Source organism: Vombatus ursinus, unplaced genomic scaffold, assembly GCF_900497805.2.
Source record: "Vombatus ursinus unplaced genomic scaffold, bare-nosed wombat genome assembly UNPS02014807.1, whole genome shotgun sequence".
Classification (NCBI taxonomy): Eukaryota; Metazoa; Chordata; class Mammalia; order Diprotodontia; family Vombatidae; genus Vombatus; species Vombatus ursinus.
Window position 1 is genome coordinate 11015982 of NW_020954585.1, and position 16961 is coordinate 11032942.

The 16961-nt window shown below is 37.2% G+C and overlaps 1 protein-coding gene across 6 annotated transcripts in view; it reads right to left on the reverse strand.

Moving 5' to 3' along the window:
• EPN2 (epsin 2) overlaps window positions 1–16961 on the reverse strand; it is a 95811-nt gene that overhangs the window by 14516 nt on the left and 64334 nt on the right. For 5 of the 6 annotated variants that reach the window (XM_027874797.1, XM_027874795.1, XM_027874799.1 and 2 more), the window contains 5 exons: window positions 16539–16651; window positions 15162–15254; window positions 14630–14786; window positions 1985–2158; window positions 1078–1164 (listed from right to left, as the gene is read on the reverse strand). In XM_027874797.1, coding sequence (XP_027730598.1) covers window positions 1078–1164; window positions 1985–2158; window positions 14630–14786; window positions 15162–15254; window positions 16539–16651 — 624 coding nt within the window. The remainder of the gene's footprint in view (window positions 1–1077; window positions 1165–1984; window positions 2159–14629; window positions 14787–15161; window positions 15255–16538; window positions 16652–16961) is intronic. The other variant, XM_027874798.1, reaches the window with a different exon arrangement.

Here is a 16961-nt window from a genome sequence, read left to right on the forward strand (position 1 = left end):
TTTATTCTGGTTATGGGTTTTATTGGGTGGCCTATTAATCACTCTAATTTTTGTGGATTCCATTTGCCTAAAAAAGCCAATTGAGGCATCTCTCTAGGGGTACCATAAGACAGGTGATAGAAGAGATGAGAGAAAATGGCACTATTATGCAAAGCGGGTTCAGGGCCTGGGGTAGGTATGATCTGTGACCTGGTCTTAGAAAGGATGCGGGAGGAAAAACTGAACAATGCTTCCCTAAGCTGGAGCTCAAACTTCCTGAAAACACTAAGCAGAATCTGGCTGAGTGACTGGGATGGAAAAAATGTATCTTTTGGCTTCTAAAATTGGCAATTTTGTTTGAACAGGTTAAGAATAGTAAGTAGTAATACATTTATATAGTACTTCAAGGTGTGCAAAGAGCTTTCCTTACAAAAATTCAGTAAAGAGGGTAGTATAAACATGACTATAAAGTATGAAGAATAAGCTTAGTAGTTAAATGTCTTGATACTTGCTACAGAATGTTAGAACCAGAAGTAAAATCCAGGTCTTTTCCAAAATTAGACCTAACACTCTTTTTCCCACACCACACAGCTTCTCAAAGAAAAAGTCTTCTCAGATATGTAGCCTAAGCAAGAATCTAACAATGTAGTTGGTGCATTTATCATGGTGAAAACAAGCTAGAGAAGAAAAAGGAGTAATTTCTAAGGCAGACAATGCAGGGACTTTTTTTTTGACTTAATGAAATGTCGTTTGGAAATTAGAAGAAGAATCTACAAAAGCATCAAAGAATAGAGAAATAAAAAGCAGATGTAAATAGTGTAACTGTGACTTGTTACAAAGCTATCAAAAGTATGATAGCAAATGCCATACACTTTTGATACGTTGCATGTGTGACTTCTTGAAATTAGAAGCCATAAAGCCTCAAGACAAAAAAAAATGTGAAGGAAGCATGCAAAGTTAAAACATATGAAAAACTTCCTTCTGAACCCTGAATTTTATTTCTGTAAGCAAAAATTAAATTAGTTATTGAAAAAATATTATTGGGGATAGAAAACACAAAAAAAGAACTAACCCTGTGTCCACCACTGTGTTACATACCTGTCTTTTTAGAAGTTCGGAGGTTGTCAAATTCAGAAAAGTCATCTTTAAGTGTACCATTCAAGTTACTGAAGAGATCAAAAGATCCTATATTAAAGAAAAGAAACTGATAACTAAATAAACAATGGAGAAAAGGCACTTTACTTTTCTATGTCTCAGTTTGCCTTTCTCTAAGACTTTTCTCCACAGCTAGGTCAGAGCTGATCTTGCCTATGAACAGAGTTAAGCAACCACTTGCATGGTGTGCTTTTAACAGAATTGGAAAAGTCTGCCCCAAAATATTGCCCTGCCAACAACTCCTATAAGTAAAGCACTTGGGTACTGGGGAGAGTGATTGGAGGGAGAAAAAGGAAAGATATAATTAAAAAAAAGATAAGGGGCATGACACACTACTGAGTAAAGAAGAACAGGCAGATCTGACTTGTAATAGGAAGGAGGGAAGTAATGGAATTCCTTGGACAATCAAAAGGAAGCATGAAGGCAATGGATCCCTGGGAGAAGTGAAAGACAAACAACTTTGCAATCTGTCTATGGGCCCAGCCTTAGGTAGAGTTATCAACACATGCCCATTCTTTTCTTCACTTGGATGTTGAAAAAAATAATGAGAATATTTACGAAACATAATGAGCTTCTGGGAAAAGTGTTATATAAACATAAAGGGTGGTGAGATCACTATAAATGAGTGCCAAAATGTGGCAGGCTGTGAAAGACACAGACATAGAACTCTGCTGTTCTATGTTATATGCCATTCAATGTATAAATAATAAGCAGGTGAGCCAAATTTAGGAAACCAACTGTGTTTAGACTCCAAGGAATAACTCAAATTTAAAATTATCATTACCTTCCTCAACATTTCAATTTGGCAGGTATGCAGTAAAATAAGCCAAATACAAGCATAAAGTCTCACCAGAAGTGGAAATTGTTTTGTTAGTAGACGCTGGTCCCCAAGGATCTGTGGTAGATTTTGCTACTTCACTAGGTGACTGGGAAGGTACCCATGGATCTGTGTTCTTTGGAAGTGACTGAGTAGAGGATCCAGCAGATGCCCTCCATGGGTCAACAGGGACAGCAGGATTGGCACCTGCAGGGAAAAAAAAAAAAACATTGCCAGAATTCAGAGATTCTTCTTTCTGAAACCTTAAAGCCTCTGGAGCTATATAATTAAATCTCTGTTCTCAATTGTGGATAAAATAACATGTTCCAAGGCTGTCACAAAAAAAGAGTATTAAGTAGCTTATTAGAAAACTTAAACTGCCGTTGTCTCTCCCACTGCAATCTAAGCTGTTTGAGGGCAGAGATTGTTTTTACCTTTGTCTCCCTACTAAGCACAGTTCCTGGAACATAATAAATGCTTAATGCTTGCTGACTGAATGACATTACCATACCATTCCAAATGCCCCCCCAAAAAAGCAAACAACCTGTGAAACTCCACATTGCTCTTAAAGATTTCCTAACTCTAAGAGCAGCTTGTGAATGTAAAAAAACAAGTTATTTCTCACATTACCTGGTCTAATGCTTTGGAATTAGAGCACCAGGTTTAAATCCTGTCACATATGTGACTTCGAGCAATTTGTTTAGCTTCCCTGGACCTCAGTTTCTTTATGTCTAACATGAAGGAGTTGGATTACAAGGCTTCTGAGATCCCTTGCCGTTCTAGATCTAAGATCACTTCAGTGAGTAATTCATTCTGCTTATGCAAAATCTGCACTGGGAGAAGTGTCTTGGGACAATGAAATCACAGCATGTTTAAATTCACAAGGGAAGAGTATTTGCTAAAGGGATCAACAACTTTTCAGAGGCGGTGTACTAGGTCTTTATTTATTCAAGATTGGGAGGGGAAGAGTGGGGTATCGTGATAGCAGCAACTCATTTCAGTCCCTGAGAAGCCCAAAGAAATAGTTTCCTGAGTCCTGGGCTTCTGGCAGTATAACAAATTGTCAGTAAAGAGAAGCATGGCCAGAGGTGCCTTTCTCTGCATGCCCAAAGCTAGTCCACCCTGCTCCCCCCAACCCCAAACACAGAAACGTCCACATCACTCCCTGTCTTCTCACAGTGGAGCTTACTTCCCCCTGGAGTCATGAAGTTATTATGTCATCAAAGATTTTGTCTCTGGAAACGCCGAATTCAGCAAGGAAGAAGTTGGTAGGTAATCCCTTAAATTTTTGTCAGCTGGCTCCTTAATTATCAGTGTGGCTACCTCAGCAGGTATTGACAACCAGCTGAGAGCAAGAATGGAACATGGGATAAATGTGTGTTCATGGTGGAGAGGAAAAGGCAGAAGGAAAACAGGGGTCCTGAGTGTAGTTAGGAGGGTTTCAAAGGCAAACTTTAATTTTCGATTTTGCCCATTTTTGCCACCTTTGGCACACTTGCACCAAGCTATAAGTGAAAGAAAATAACATCACATAGGAACTAGAAATAGACTAGTAGAGAACCACTGCCTTAGCTTAAAATGAGCCAAAAATGTATTTTCAGTTAGTTCCTTCATCAAAAAAAATCCTTAAATTTTTAAAAAAATACCATTCAATCTTTAAGTTTAGTTCCTTTTGCTCTTACAGTAAAATCCTATTTGTCCTCATAAGCATAAAAAAGTAATAGTTTTATCTTTCATCCTTCTCTGCTCTATAACATCTTTTGAAACTCTTCTAAATTCTTTAAAATCTTTCCATCTGGTTCTTTCAAGGCCCTCCCTTCAGAAATATTATTGCCTTTCAAGGTCAAGAATTCTTCCCAATTCCCTCTGGTGCATTTAAAAACAAAAACAAAAATATCCAGAGTTTCAGAATCCGTACATGTAAAACCACAATTCTATACTGTAAAATCTATTTGAGACTATTTACATCTTAATGCTCTAAATGTACATTTAAGTAAATTTCACTCCAACAAAAAGTATAATGATATAATTGACAGAGCACTGGGGTAACAAGGTAGAGACTTGGGTTTTAATTTCAACTTGTCACTGACTTGCTTTGTGACCTATGGAAAGTAATTTCATTAAGTTTTCTTAGCTGCTGGTCACGATGTCTAAGACTCTTACTTTCTAATTCCAATATACTAAGAAATCTCATGTTCAGTTTCCCTTCATCCCTAAATCCCTTTTTGGTATTTTCCTTTCTTTTGGAAGTCTTTTTGGAAGACTTAAATACTCTCTGGAACTCTTTATTTAGTAGAATGTTTTCCTAAACAAAGAATAAACACTATCACTCTAAAAAAAGGCACATTTCCCTATATCAGCCTTAGACTGTCCCTCCAGAGAATCATAAAATCTCAAGAGTTGGAAAGGACCGTTAGAAGTCATCTAATACAATTTTCTACTCAGCACAGGAATCCTTAAACATGCTTGAGCTCAACCAGAATTTTCTTTTGGTGGGACTGGACCTATGATTTCATTGGAATAGGTAACTCCTGACAAGGAACCAGCTATCAAAGCATATCTGCACTTGTTCTAATCTTACAGATTAGGGGGCACTGAGAATTGATCTGCCTAGGGTCTTATGGCCAGTACATATGTACTGGAGGTGAGACAATAACCCAGCTCTTCCTGGACTTGAGGCAAGTCTATCCACTACACAACACTGTCACATTCCAACTACTACAACAAATCTAAAGAAATGTCTAATTCCAGCGCCAAAAAAAACCCTAATCTTACATGCAAAGATCATATAAATAGGAACTCTTGAATTTCATAGTTTTAATGTATAGAGATTTGCCTTCCAAGTGCTAGCCACTGAGGTATAATTTCAATATTCAAGACTTACCTTACAATATACTACTACTGGTCATTCCAGTTTTTTGAATCCCCTCCTTCCTGCATTTCTAGCATTTATGTCCACAATATGGTGCGCTGGGGACATGGAGTAAGGAAGAATTGGTTCAAATGGTTTTTTTTCTCTTTTAAATTATCTATATTGTATTTTTATTTATTTTGTTTAACATTTCCCAATTACATTTAATGTGGTTTGCAACTCTCAGGGTGAGTTAGATACATCTGGACTGAATTATATTATATTTAGGTAGATCTGAAACTGGTTTAATGACTAGATCCAGAGAGCAGTCATTAATGAGTTGATGTCAATTTAGAAGGAGGTTTCAAATCAAGGTGCCCTATTCTAACCATAGGTTAGTGGTGACTCTGGACCTGAGTTCAAATTCCACCTCCAGTGATTACTATGTGATCGTTCTGAGCCCCAGTTTCCTCATCTTTAAAATGAGGAGGTTGAACTAAATGATCTCTAAGGTCTGCTCCAGCTCTGGATGTATTGATTTTACATAGCAAGAACCAAGGATAACAGAGGAACAGCCTAAATTGCTGCAATCCACACTCACACGTTAAAAATCCTAGAGGAAGCACTATGGAAAGTTAAATGGATTTATGAGAAGGCGGTAATACCAGCATCTATTAAGATCATGAATCTACCTCAGAATGATCTATATAATCAACAGGCTTTAGAGGAACCACTGAAGGTTTTGTCAGCAAGGTAATGACTAAATTAGAGCTGGAGGATTTATCTGGCAGTATACTCGGGATGGATTAAGAAATCCATCAAGTCCTAGTGGACACTAGGTAGAGCTTCTACAACAGTAACAGGTAACAAAGGCTTAAACTAGTTTGCTGCTGTGTGGTTGTCAAAGAAAGTATGGGGAGAGCTTAAGAAAAAACACTGGGGAAAAAAATTTTTTAACTCAAAAAAAAAAAAAAAAAAAAAGGAACATTATACTGAGAGTCAGATCTGGGTTCATTTCCCAATCCTGCCACTAACTCACAACATAGTCTTGGGCAAATCACATCCTGTCCCTATGCCTGTTTCTTCATTTTTAAAAGATTGGCATAGATTAGGGTTTCTTCATTCTTTTTGTCAGTCTGGTGAAGTCTATGGGCCCCTTCACCAAGTAATAGTTTCAAATCATTTAAGAAAATGCTACATTTCAGTTAGAGGATTATGAAAATACAGATGTACTTTTTTTCTGATTCAAGTCCATAGAAACTACCCATCAACCCAAGAAGCCCAGGTTAAGAACACTTGCTCTAAAAGGTCTCTCGAGAGCACCTTCTAGTCACTAGCTTTCCATGGCTCAAAAATAGGTGCAAAGTACTTGAGAGTTTTATTTATATTTTACTTACATTGCCGCCCACTCCCCACCCCAGTGCCCCTGGGCTAGGAATATAGGATTTAGAACTGAAATTAGACTTTAGAGATCTCTTCAAATTACAGAAGAAATTAAGGCTCAAGGAAAAGGAAGTGAGTGGTCCACACTTGCCCCTTGCTTAAACATCCTTCTAAGAGAGAAGCATGGGTTCAAACCCAGAGTTCTATAGACCTGGTTGAAGTAAAGGAGGCTCAGAGAGGTAAAGCGATTGGGTGGGGTCCCACAATAATTAGCAAATGGCAGGGCTTAACAAGTGGACTAGAGTAAGGTTCTGGGAAGTTGTGACCTCCTCCCCACTGGCTGAGCTGTTACCTTCTGGATGTTCCCCAGGAACAGCTCCGTAGCATAGGCTTGGTGCTTCACACCTACTAGCCCTATAACTTTGGTTATATCACCTTCTCCTCTCTAAGCCTCAGTCAACTGATACTTTCAGGTGGTCTATTTTTCTATACAATTTCATGTGTAATAATTCTTTAATTGCTTGTATGAGGTGGTGAAGTGGTGTGCTGGACTTGAAGTCAGCAAGACTTTGGTTCAAATCTTGTCCCAGACACTAGTTGTCTTCTTTCCAGTCTTTTTATATCTTACTCCCCAATACACACTCTTTGATTCAGTGACACTGGACTCCTGGCTATTCCATAAACAACATACTCCATTTCTCAGCTTTGGGCATTTTCTCTGGCTGTCCTCCATGCCTGGAACACCCTCCCTTCTCCACTCCAACTACTGAACTCCCTGGCTTCCTTTAAGTCCCAACTAAAATGCTATCTTCTATATGGAGCCTTCCCCAGCCCTTCTTAACTGTAGTGCCTTCCCTCTATTAACTATTTCCTACTTATCCTGTACATAGCTTACTTTGTACATATATCTTATCTTGTTATTCCCCCATTAGACTTTGAGTTCTTTGAGGACAGGGACAGTTTTCTGTGCTTAACACAGGGCCTGGCACATAACAGGTGCCTGATGCTTACTTACTGACTGACTTACTATAAGGTTGGATGGCCCAGGCAGTCACTTAAATGTCTCTCAGCCTATTTCATCATTTGTAAAATGGAGATAATAACAGCAGCTACCTCATGAGGTTATGGAGAGGATCAAATGAAATAAAATGTTACATTCTGCAAACTGTAAAGTGAATCTTAAAGCTAACACATAAATTTTGGCTATTATTATATACAAATACCCAGGCTCACTTATTCCTTTTAATCTGCTGTAATCTAAGGTTGCTGGGCAAAATATGAAAAACCAAACTTAAGAAAATTCAATAACCTTAACTTTACAAGCAATAAAAACTAAGCAAACGGTCTTTGTAACTTCCCAAAACAAAACACCTTCCCTGATTCCTACTCCTTGATATGCTTTTGTATTCTATCCCCAGAACATAAATGATTTTCATTCATCTTGGCCTGACTCTGACTCCACATCTTTCCACAGCTTTGAGACATGCTTCCCCACCCACCCATTCACTTCAGGCTCATGGCTGAGTTTAAGGTGATTAAAGTAGCTGGAAATCTGGGTGCTAAAAAAGTATGAAACGACTATTTCTTTCTTTAGTTAGTCTGTGAATTCCAAAGACAGGGAATGGTAGAATGGTCTGCTTTTGTGTCCTCTGCAATGCAGTCAGTATATGCAAAAAATGCTTACTGAGAAAAAGTAAATGAAGATAAAACCAAAGTTAGAAATAGCAAATTATATTCTGTCACCCTATTTGGTGGTGAGAGGCAGTGTGGTGCAGTGGGGAGAGTTGGTCTTAGAATCAAGAAGACCTTGGGATTAAGTCCTGCCCAACACATACTACAGCTATGTTACCACAGGCAAATCACTCAATCTCTCAGTGTCCTAGGCAACTCTCTCTGTACTCTTTCTTCAATTACAGATGATTTCCAATCTGCATTACTGTAGTTTCCAAGTTTCCACAGTGGGAGCTCTCCCTACTGATGAACTTTTTGGTCTGGATCCCAGCTACCCCCAGCCTCCCCAAAAAACCCCTCGCAAATCAGCAGTAATCTATTCTTAAGGGAATGTTTTTCTCTGTTGCATCTCTTTTTGACCCATCTTTTATCTTCATAGTTATATATCTATGGAGACAAAGAAGAGCATAATAAAGAAAGAATGTTAAAAGCAAGAGAAATGCATAGGAAGCAGTAAGTCAAAGAAACTGGAATCAATGCAAGAGGTCACTAACAAGTAAATAGGACCACCTGCTGCATACTAGGCTGAAAATGGCCCTCTGTGCTCTTTTCTTGAAGCAGGATGGTCAGGCAAGGGGGAGGGGGCAGATGAGAAATGGGAAGAAGTTCATGTGTTTTGCTCAACAGGAAGGAGAACCGGAACTAACCAAAGACCTTCTGAATCACTATGTTGTTAGCTCACTTAACAGCTGGCGGCTTTGCATTTCCAGAATAGAAAAGGAAATGCCACAATGACCTGGCTGACTTTGACTTCCCTTATTTCAACTCTTAAAATTTCCTTCAACTGTATTTGAGCTGAGTTATATTCAATGATGTAATGCAAAAAAATGCTAATGATCCTAGTCACAAATGGTAGCTTTCAAAACATCTTTTGTTCTTTCATGAGTAGAGAGAAAAGACAGAACAGTACAACTAAAATCATTTAGGAAGAGTCTCACTAATCTTTATAATTTATTGTATCACAGAAAAACGAGCACTAAAAAAAGCTCAATGGTGGATCTGTCATTATTTAGACACAGAAATCCAACACCACAACCTCTTAGGCCACTTAACATAACCGATGAAATGGAACAAAGGATTATTATATGCTACAATGAAGTTGAGAGCCATTATAAGAACAGCCATTTGTGATTTTTACTACTTTAAGGTTATGATGTAATTTTCCAATTAAAAAAAAAAAGTTTAAAATAAGCCCTAAAATTCCACAAGTTCAGGTAGCCTTAGAAAATGAATTAGAATTCAGAAGCAGCCTGGCATAGTGAAGTGTATACTGGATTAGAACTCAAGAAAACAGGGTTCCAGTACTGGTGTGTTATTATTTGCTATGTGACCATGGGAGAGTAGCCACTTCTCTTGGGTTTCCCAATCCGTAATAATGGTAATGATAATGATAATGCCCAAAGATAGTTAGTCATAGCTTTAGGACACTAGTAAGTTTGAAAATACACTGATGGTGGAAACAACTAAGGGCTTTGATTCCATATCATGTGAGAATGCCATGACTACTGTCTTCACATATTCGAAGTTATGGGATGTTATCAGACTTGTTCTCTTTGTTATCAGACAGATCCAGTAGCAGTGTGTAAAAATTACAAAGAGACAGATTTAGGCTTGATGTCAGGAAAAACTTCCTAACAAGGAATGTGGAATAGACTACTTCAAGGGTGAATGACTGCTTTATGGCTATGTTATATTGAGGGATTATTTTTGTGTACGGGCTGGACTAGGTGGCTACTGAAATTCCAACTAAAATCCTGTGACTCTATGTATCTACTTTGTATTTATTTAGGGGCATACATGATTCTCCCGAAAGAATTTAAGCATATTATAGGCAGGCATTGTTTTAGTTTTGTCTATCCCTAGATCAGTGGAGGGCATATAGTAATTTAATAAATGCTTGCTTGATACAATGTTCAAATCAGAGTTTTAAAATGTGAAAGCACTTTGGAAAATATAAGTTGCTATATACATTATAAAACTGATCAGAATTAAGGATGGACTTTCATGAGGGTGCTCAACAATTAAGTAAAGATTAATTACTCTGTACTGTACAAAGCATAAAATAACTAGGTAGGAAGTACAATATTTTTGCTAGGCATGTGTGGCTACATTTTCAGCAGTAAACACCGGTGACTGGTGACTTAGTGCACCTTTAATTAAAAATAATCTGTTCTCCTCTGCTGGGCCCTCTTGTGGAAACCAGTTGGGCTCTTGGAGGAAATGGAGCATCCTCTCCCCCGCTAGTAAAGTCTAATTTTTTAAGAGTTCTTATCTGGGTCTAGGCAGTACCAGACCTCCCAAGCAAGGGAGTGAGGAGTTTGATCTTGAGAAATGGTACTTCATGAGTCATGCTAGTGGGGTGAGGAAAGACTTCTAGGGAATTGGAAGTTAGCTGATATTCAAACTCGGCCTTGGCAGGAAAAAGTTGGGAGACTGCTACTGATTTTATTCTGTCAGGGTGACTCACCTTCCCTAGCAGGGTTTTTTGAGCTTCCCCCAGATGTCTTTGTTTAGTGGGAGAGGGAAGCAACTGGGGTCATTACAACAGACATATGACATTTCACTAATAATAACTCATAATTATATAATGTTTTAAGTTTACAAAGTGTTTTCCTCAAAACATTTATGTGAAGTAGGTAAGACAAGTATTATTATCCCTGTTATATAGATGAGAAAAACAAGGCTCTGAAAAATTTACTGCTTTGTCCATGATAATATAGCTAGTAAACATCAGATAGGGTATTTAAACCCAGCTCTCATGAGTCAAGATCCAAAACTTTAACCCCTATACCATGTGGCTCTCCTCTAGGGACCTCCCTCTTGGTGCTTTCTTCACACAGCCTGTAGCCATATAGCCACAGGCCATCCCTCCAGAATGACACTAATTCTGTTCCATTAATTTTCTTTCTGCCTCTGTATTTTTATATTTCTGTTCTGTCACTTCTTTTTCCCCCACAGAATCTACTAGTTTGGATAATGTCTGTCCTTGTTTTAAATTATCTACCTTCTTGCCACATTGACTGATTTCTTCCTTGAAAGCTCTTATTTCTATCATTTCTTTTATCCTTTCTCTTATATCTTTTATTGCTATTCTGGAACATTCTTGGAGCTGGAAAGCTAGAAGCTAAAAAAGTTCTCATCAATTAGGGAATAGCTAAAAAAAATTAAGGTATATTAATGTAATGAAATACTATTGTCCTGTAAGAAATTATGCTAGAGATGGCTTCAAAGACCTAGGAATATGTACGTACTGACATGGGGTTAAGTGAGCAGAACTAGGAGAACTATTTCTATAATAACAGCAACATTGTAAAGACAAACAACTTTGAAAGACTCAAGACATGACAAAAACAATGACCAACCACTATTCCAAAGGACTAATAGTGAAGAAAGCTACACCTGACAGAAAAGTGACAGATTCAAGATAAAGAACGAGACATTTTCTTCCTGGACATGGCTAATGCAGAGATTTGTTTTTGCTTGACTATACATATTTATTACAAAGGTTTTGGGTTTTTTCTTTTTTTTCCCCCTAATGGGGGGGCATGGTAGGGGCATGAAAAATTAAACTGAAAAAGAAAGTTCAAAAAAAAAAATCTGCTGTCTTAGGCACACACTCCTGAGAAAATAGATCACTGGTGCTTCCTGCAGCTACAAATGAAATTCAATGTAATCACAGAATTCTAGTTCTTGAAAGCAATAATTTAATTTATGCCTTATGTAGGATTTTCCTCCTCAGTATATCTGACGGGGGCATCTAATTTCTGCTGGAATATTTCTACTGACAGGGAGAGAGCAAACTATTTTGCAAGGCAGTCCACTTTGTGACTATAGTTCTGTTAACAAGTTCTTTCTTATGACATTTTCATTTCCATTGTATACATGGGAAATTGAGGTTCAGAGACACTGAATAACTTCCCACATGGCTAGTAAGAGATGTTGCTGGGACTAGAACTCAGGTACTGCAAGTACTTGTGCAATGCTCTTTGCATTATACATACACCAAGTTGCATGAATTTTATTAGCAGTCATAGCATACTGCTGATTCATAATTAACTTATAGTCAACTAAACTCACCAGGTCTTTTTTACATGAACTATCAAATGAGGGTTCTTTCAATTTACACTTGTGCTACTGCTTTTCCTTTACATTACTGTTTTACAACTTTACATTGATCCCTATAAAAATATGTTAGTTTGAGCCTCTAGTTCTAGCCTGTCAAGATATTCCTGAATCTTACTTGTCACACACACAGTCACACACACACACACACACACACACACACACACACGTATATAGATATATACATACACCAAATAAGCTATTCCTCCCAGGTTTATATTATCTACAAATGTGATATGTAGCTTTCTAGACCTTTATCCAAGGTGGTAATAAAAATGAGTCCACAGTCTAGGGTCAAGGACAAAATTCTATGTCGTGCCATTAGAGACCTTTGTATTATCTCTATGATCAAATATAAAATCTTGTGTTTGGCTTTTAAAGTCCTTAATAACCTTGCCCTTTCTCACTTTTCTAGTCTTCTTACACCATACTCTCTCCCTACATACTTTTTGATTCAGTGACACTGGCCTTCTTGCTCTTCCTTACACAAGACATGCATTTCCCAATTCTGGGCATTTTCACTGGCTGTCCCCCTGCCTGGAACTCTCCTCCCTCTTCTTCACCATCTCCTGACTTCCTTCAAGTTTCACTAAGTACCACCTTCAGTAAGAAGTCTTTTCTGGTCCTCCTGAAGCTTAGTACCTTCCCTTTGAGATTATCTCCAAATTATCTTGTATATATCTTGTTTGCACAATTGTGTATGTGTTGTGTCCCTCATTAGAATGTGAGCTCTTGAGAGCAGGGAATGTTTTTTTGCCTTCCTTTGTATCTCCAGCACTTAGCCCAGAGTCTAGGACAGAGAAAGTACTTAATAAATGCTTGTTGACTTAACTTCACCTACAAGTTGATAATGATCATTAATATCTGGGTAAGGCTGTTGAATCAGCTAAATGAACTATGTTATAGTTGTCTTCACTGCATCCACAAGGACATCATGAGAAATTTAGTCAAGTATTTTGTTGAAATTAAAATATAATTTATCCAGAAACACCTAGTGGATCAGTAGACAGAACACTGGCCCTGAGGTCAGGAAGACGAGTTCAAATTTGGCCTTACACACTTATGAGCCAGAGCAAATCACTTAATCTGTTTGCTTCCACTTTGTCAACTGTAAAATAAGAATAATAGTAGCGCCACTTTGCAGGGTTATTCTGAAGACAATACTTATCAAAAGCACAGTGGCTGGCACATAGGTATGCACAATATAAATGTCTTTTCTTATTCTGTCTTCAAAATTCTTCTAAATAATGCTTACTGACTTGTCTAGTTCAGTAACTATTATCAAAAGAAGAAATTAGGTTAGGTTATCATGTCTTATTCTTAGTGTACCCATGCTGGTGTGCAGTGATCCCCACTTCTTTTTGCTTCGGTGCTTACAAACTATTTAATAATCCTTTCAAAAATTTTATTTAAGATTGATCTCGATGCACTCTGTCAACAACAACAAAAAAACCACTTTTCATGTTTAAAACTCAATAATAGCATTCAGGATGGGAGGCTATTTGTCAAGAAAAGACGCTACTTTTATTTTAGGGTAGATCAAAAACGCAGCTAATAACTTCATAACACTGCTATACATACCTAAATATAGTACAACGAACCATATCATACTATGTATAAATCATGGGAAATTATTCTTGTAAATTTTCTATTTAAATACAAAGACTGTGCAAAAAATAACAAGTCTGGGGTTAGCTCTGAATACAAGAGAATACCTGTCATGTGGGGGAATGAGAGTTCAACTAATCTGTGTGTTCTATTCTTTTGGGGTTGAGTTATAATAAGCACCCTGAAGTGGGGTAACCCCATAAGAAATAAACTTTATTCATTGGTTTTATCTGAAATAGGAAAAGTCAGGTAATATAATTTCTATGGTGAATGAGAAAAATCTGAGAAGAGTCTTATGATGATAATGATCATCAAAGACAAAAGGGATAAAAGAGTGTTGTTAAGAACTGTACAGCTTGTAAAGAAAATACTAGAAAACAAATGTTTACGTTTACGAGGTTCAAATATACTAAATTTGATGTTAAATAGCCACAGCCAACTGCAATGCTACTTCTGAAACAGGCTTTAAACATAACTTTTTAAACCAATTAAATTGACTGACTACTGCTTTTAAGAGTAAGGAATAATTAGAGTTAATATGCCCCTACTCATTAATAGTAACATTAACTATGTGATTTTCAGCAAACTACAGCAATGATTCAGATGCCTAGTATTATTACAATTTTTTTATCTAAATTGCTGGTTGAAACAACTGAGATAGATGAGACAGGAGTGAAACTGTGGAAAAGAATTATAGACTAAGCCACCACTTCCTTACACGTATGGTATATATATAATTAAAAGAAGACCATTCAAATTGTAAAGACATAAGTTTTGAAAATTACAATCAACATCACTAGTTTTTCTTTATTTCACAGTAACTGATTAGATCATTTCCAAAATATTAATCATGGAACCACTAAGCCAGTTAAGAAATCATGAACAAAATAAGCCAATTACGAAATAAGAGCTAAAAAGAAACTATTAACAACCCAACCCCTTTTTAGAGTACAATTACTAAATATGGTTAAAGGATTTTTTACCAAATGATTGCCAAGGGTCAGAAGTAGTAGATGTAGTTGTAGTTCCTCCCCAGGGGTCAGTTTGGTTAGTTACAGTTGATGTTCCCCATGGTTCTTCTTTCTGAGGGGCAGCAGCTGAGTTCGGTAGGGCATCCATCAAATCCAACAGAGTATTATGCTGTGGGGGAGGGGAAGCAATACTTTTAGACCAAACAAACCAAAAAACCCAACAAAAACAAGCAAAAAAACAAATGAAAGAAAACAAAAATAACCCCAAAAACTTCCACTGGTAGAACTTTTGCTAGTTTCAAACTCCTTTAAAGTATCTGATTCTTGCTTACACCAGATAAATATTTCTTGAATTAAGACAATACTATAATACCTAAAATGAAATTCTACTAAACCCCATGCACTGTATTAAATTCATGTTACTTTAGAAAACAATTATGTAACTGAGCTAAATGTCAGGACCAAATGAGAATGTATGCAGAGGATGTTCCAAGTATTATTATTATTATTATTATTATTATTGTATTGTTACCGTTATATTTACCTCTTTCTTTCTTGGAATTTTAACAGTGTCTCTACGACTTTCTTCCAGGGCCATCTGTAACCTTAGATCATCTCCACGTCTGAGACGTTCTTCCTGAAATGGATTAGGGCATTTAGAACTGATTTTATTACCATAAGAAATAATAACATTTAAGGTAAAAAAAAAAACACCTAGTTATTCATATGAAGTTCCACTTGTATATTATTTTAAAATAAAAATGAGAAAAAAGTGACATTTCTTTTGCAAAGAGGTGATAAGGACCATGGTTTTTTTGCCCCACAGAATGATAATGGTTTAAAAAAAGGGCTTGGATGATCATTGTGATACACCAGTCTATCATCAGTGACTTTGATTCCACTAGTTCAGGGATAGCTCCAGGGAATATTAAAATAGATTAAGTTTAGGGGGCAGTTAGGTGGTGCAGTGTATAGAGCACCAACCTGGAGTCAGGAGGACCCGAGCTCAAATCTAGCCTCAGACACTTGACACTTACGAGCTGTATGATCCTGGGCAAGTCACTTAACCCCACTGTCTAGCCCACCCCCACCCCCAAAAAATAAAACAAAATAAAATAGGTTAAGTTTGTTTTTGGTATTTTCTTGCCATTCCTTTTGTACCCTTGCTCCTCATCCCTACTCCACCTAACTTCCCCACAAAGACCCTATGCCCTATTTGATAGAGCTTATTCTCAGATATAGTTGAAAAGCTTTCTGGCTAGGATCAACTAAATGAGGAAAGAATCTCTCTTAAGGAAAACTAATAAGTGCTGACATGATGCCATGAGCATTCTCTGGTGCCTATCCAGTGACCAATACATTGAACAGCACTCATTTAGAATGTAGTAGTCAGAGACGGTATTAATGCTATAACTCTATCTTAAAATGCAGGCTTAGAGAGATATACCTAATATCTGTAATCAATCTAACTGAATAAAGAATGAATCATTTAATGGGGCTACCCTCAAATTCCCTTGAAAATCTACCCTTTTATAGGAGACCTTATTTTTTGGGGAAAAAAGTGTTATCTTTTTAAAAGTCAGTAGTTTTTGTAACAATGTTTCTGAAATACAGTTTGGAATGCTTTTTGCCTTTCCTCTATTAGGGCATACTCACAATTCTCACCTAAATACCACCTCCCCTCCAAACAATTCTCATACAGTGGGGCTATGGGAGACATGAACTCATGGCAAACAGAAATCAGGCCATAACAAACAAAATCCTAAAACTCCTTCAGGACACAAGCTGTGTCGGCTCCTTCCTTTGTAATCTCACACTCTCCAGAATACATTTGTAATGTGCTCAAAAAGCACTTAATAAAAGCTTTAGGATGATTCTGACAGGGCTGCTGCATAAATAAAAAGCTACCCAGATAACTGACCTGCTCTGCAACTTCTCTGCTCATTGCTAATGCAAGCTGTAGCTGAAGTTCCTCTTCTCCACTTGTCTGAGGTCGGGCCTGTTCCAGCTCTGAAGAAACACGAGGGGAGGTAGCTGTTGAAGCAACAAGATAACAGTTATTATATGCAAAAGAACGTAAGACAATTTAATGCAACCTATTATTTGTCCCCATGCCAAGAGATGTCAAATTTTTACAAAACAGGTACATTTATAAAGAAAGTTATAATGAATCTTAAAAGGCAAATACAGATAACAGATGAATGCAGATGTATGTAAAGTACCTAACAAAGCATGAAAGGAAAATTTTTAAGATCATTAATTTTCACAATAAATAACAGCCACATGGGGTTGAAGGGGAATTGCACAACTTCAAAAAGATTAAGTGCATTAACTATAATAAAAT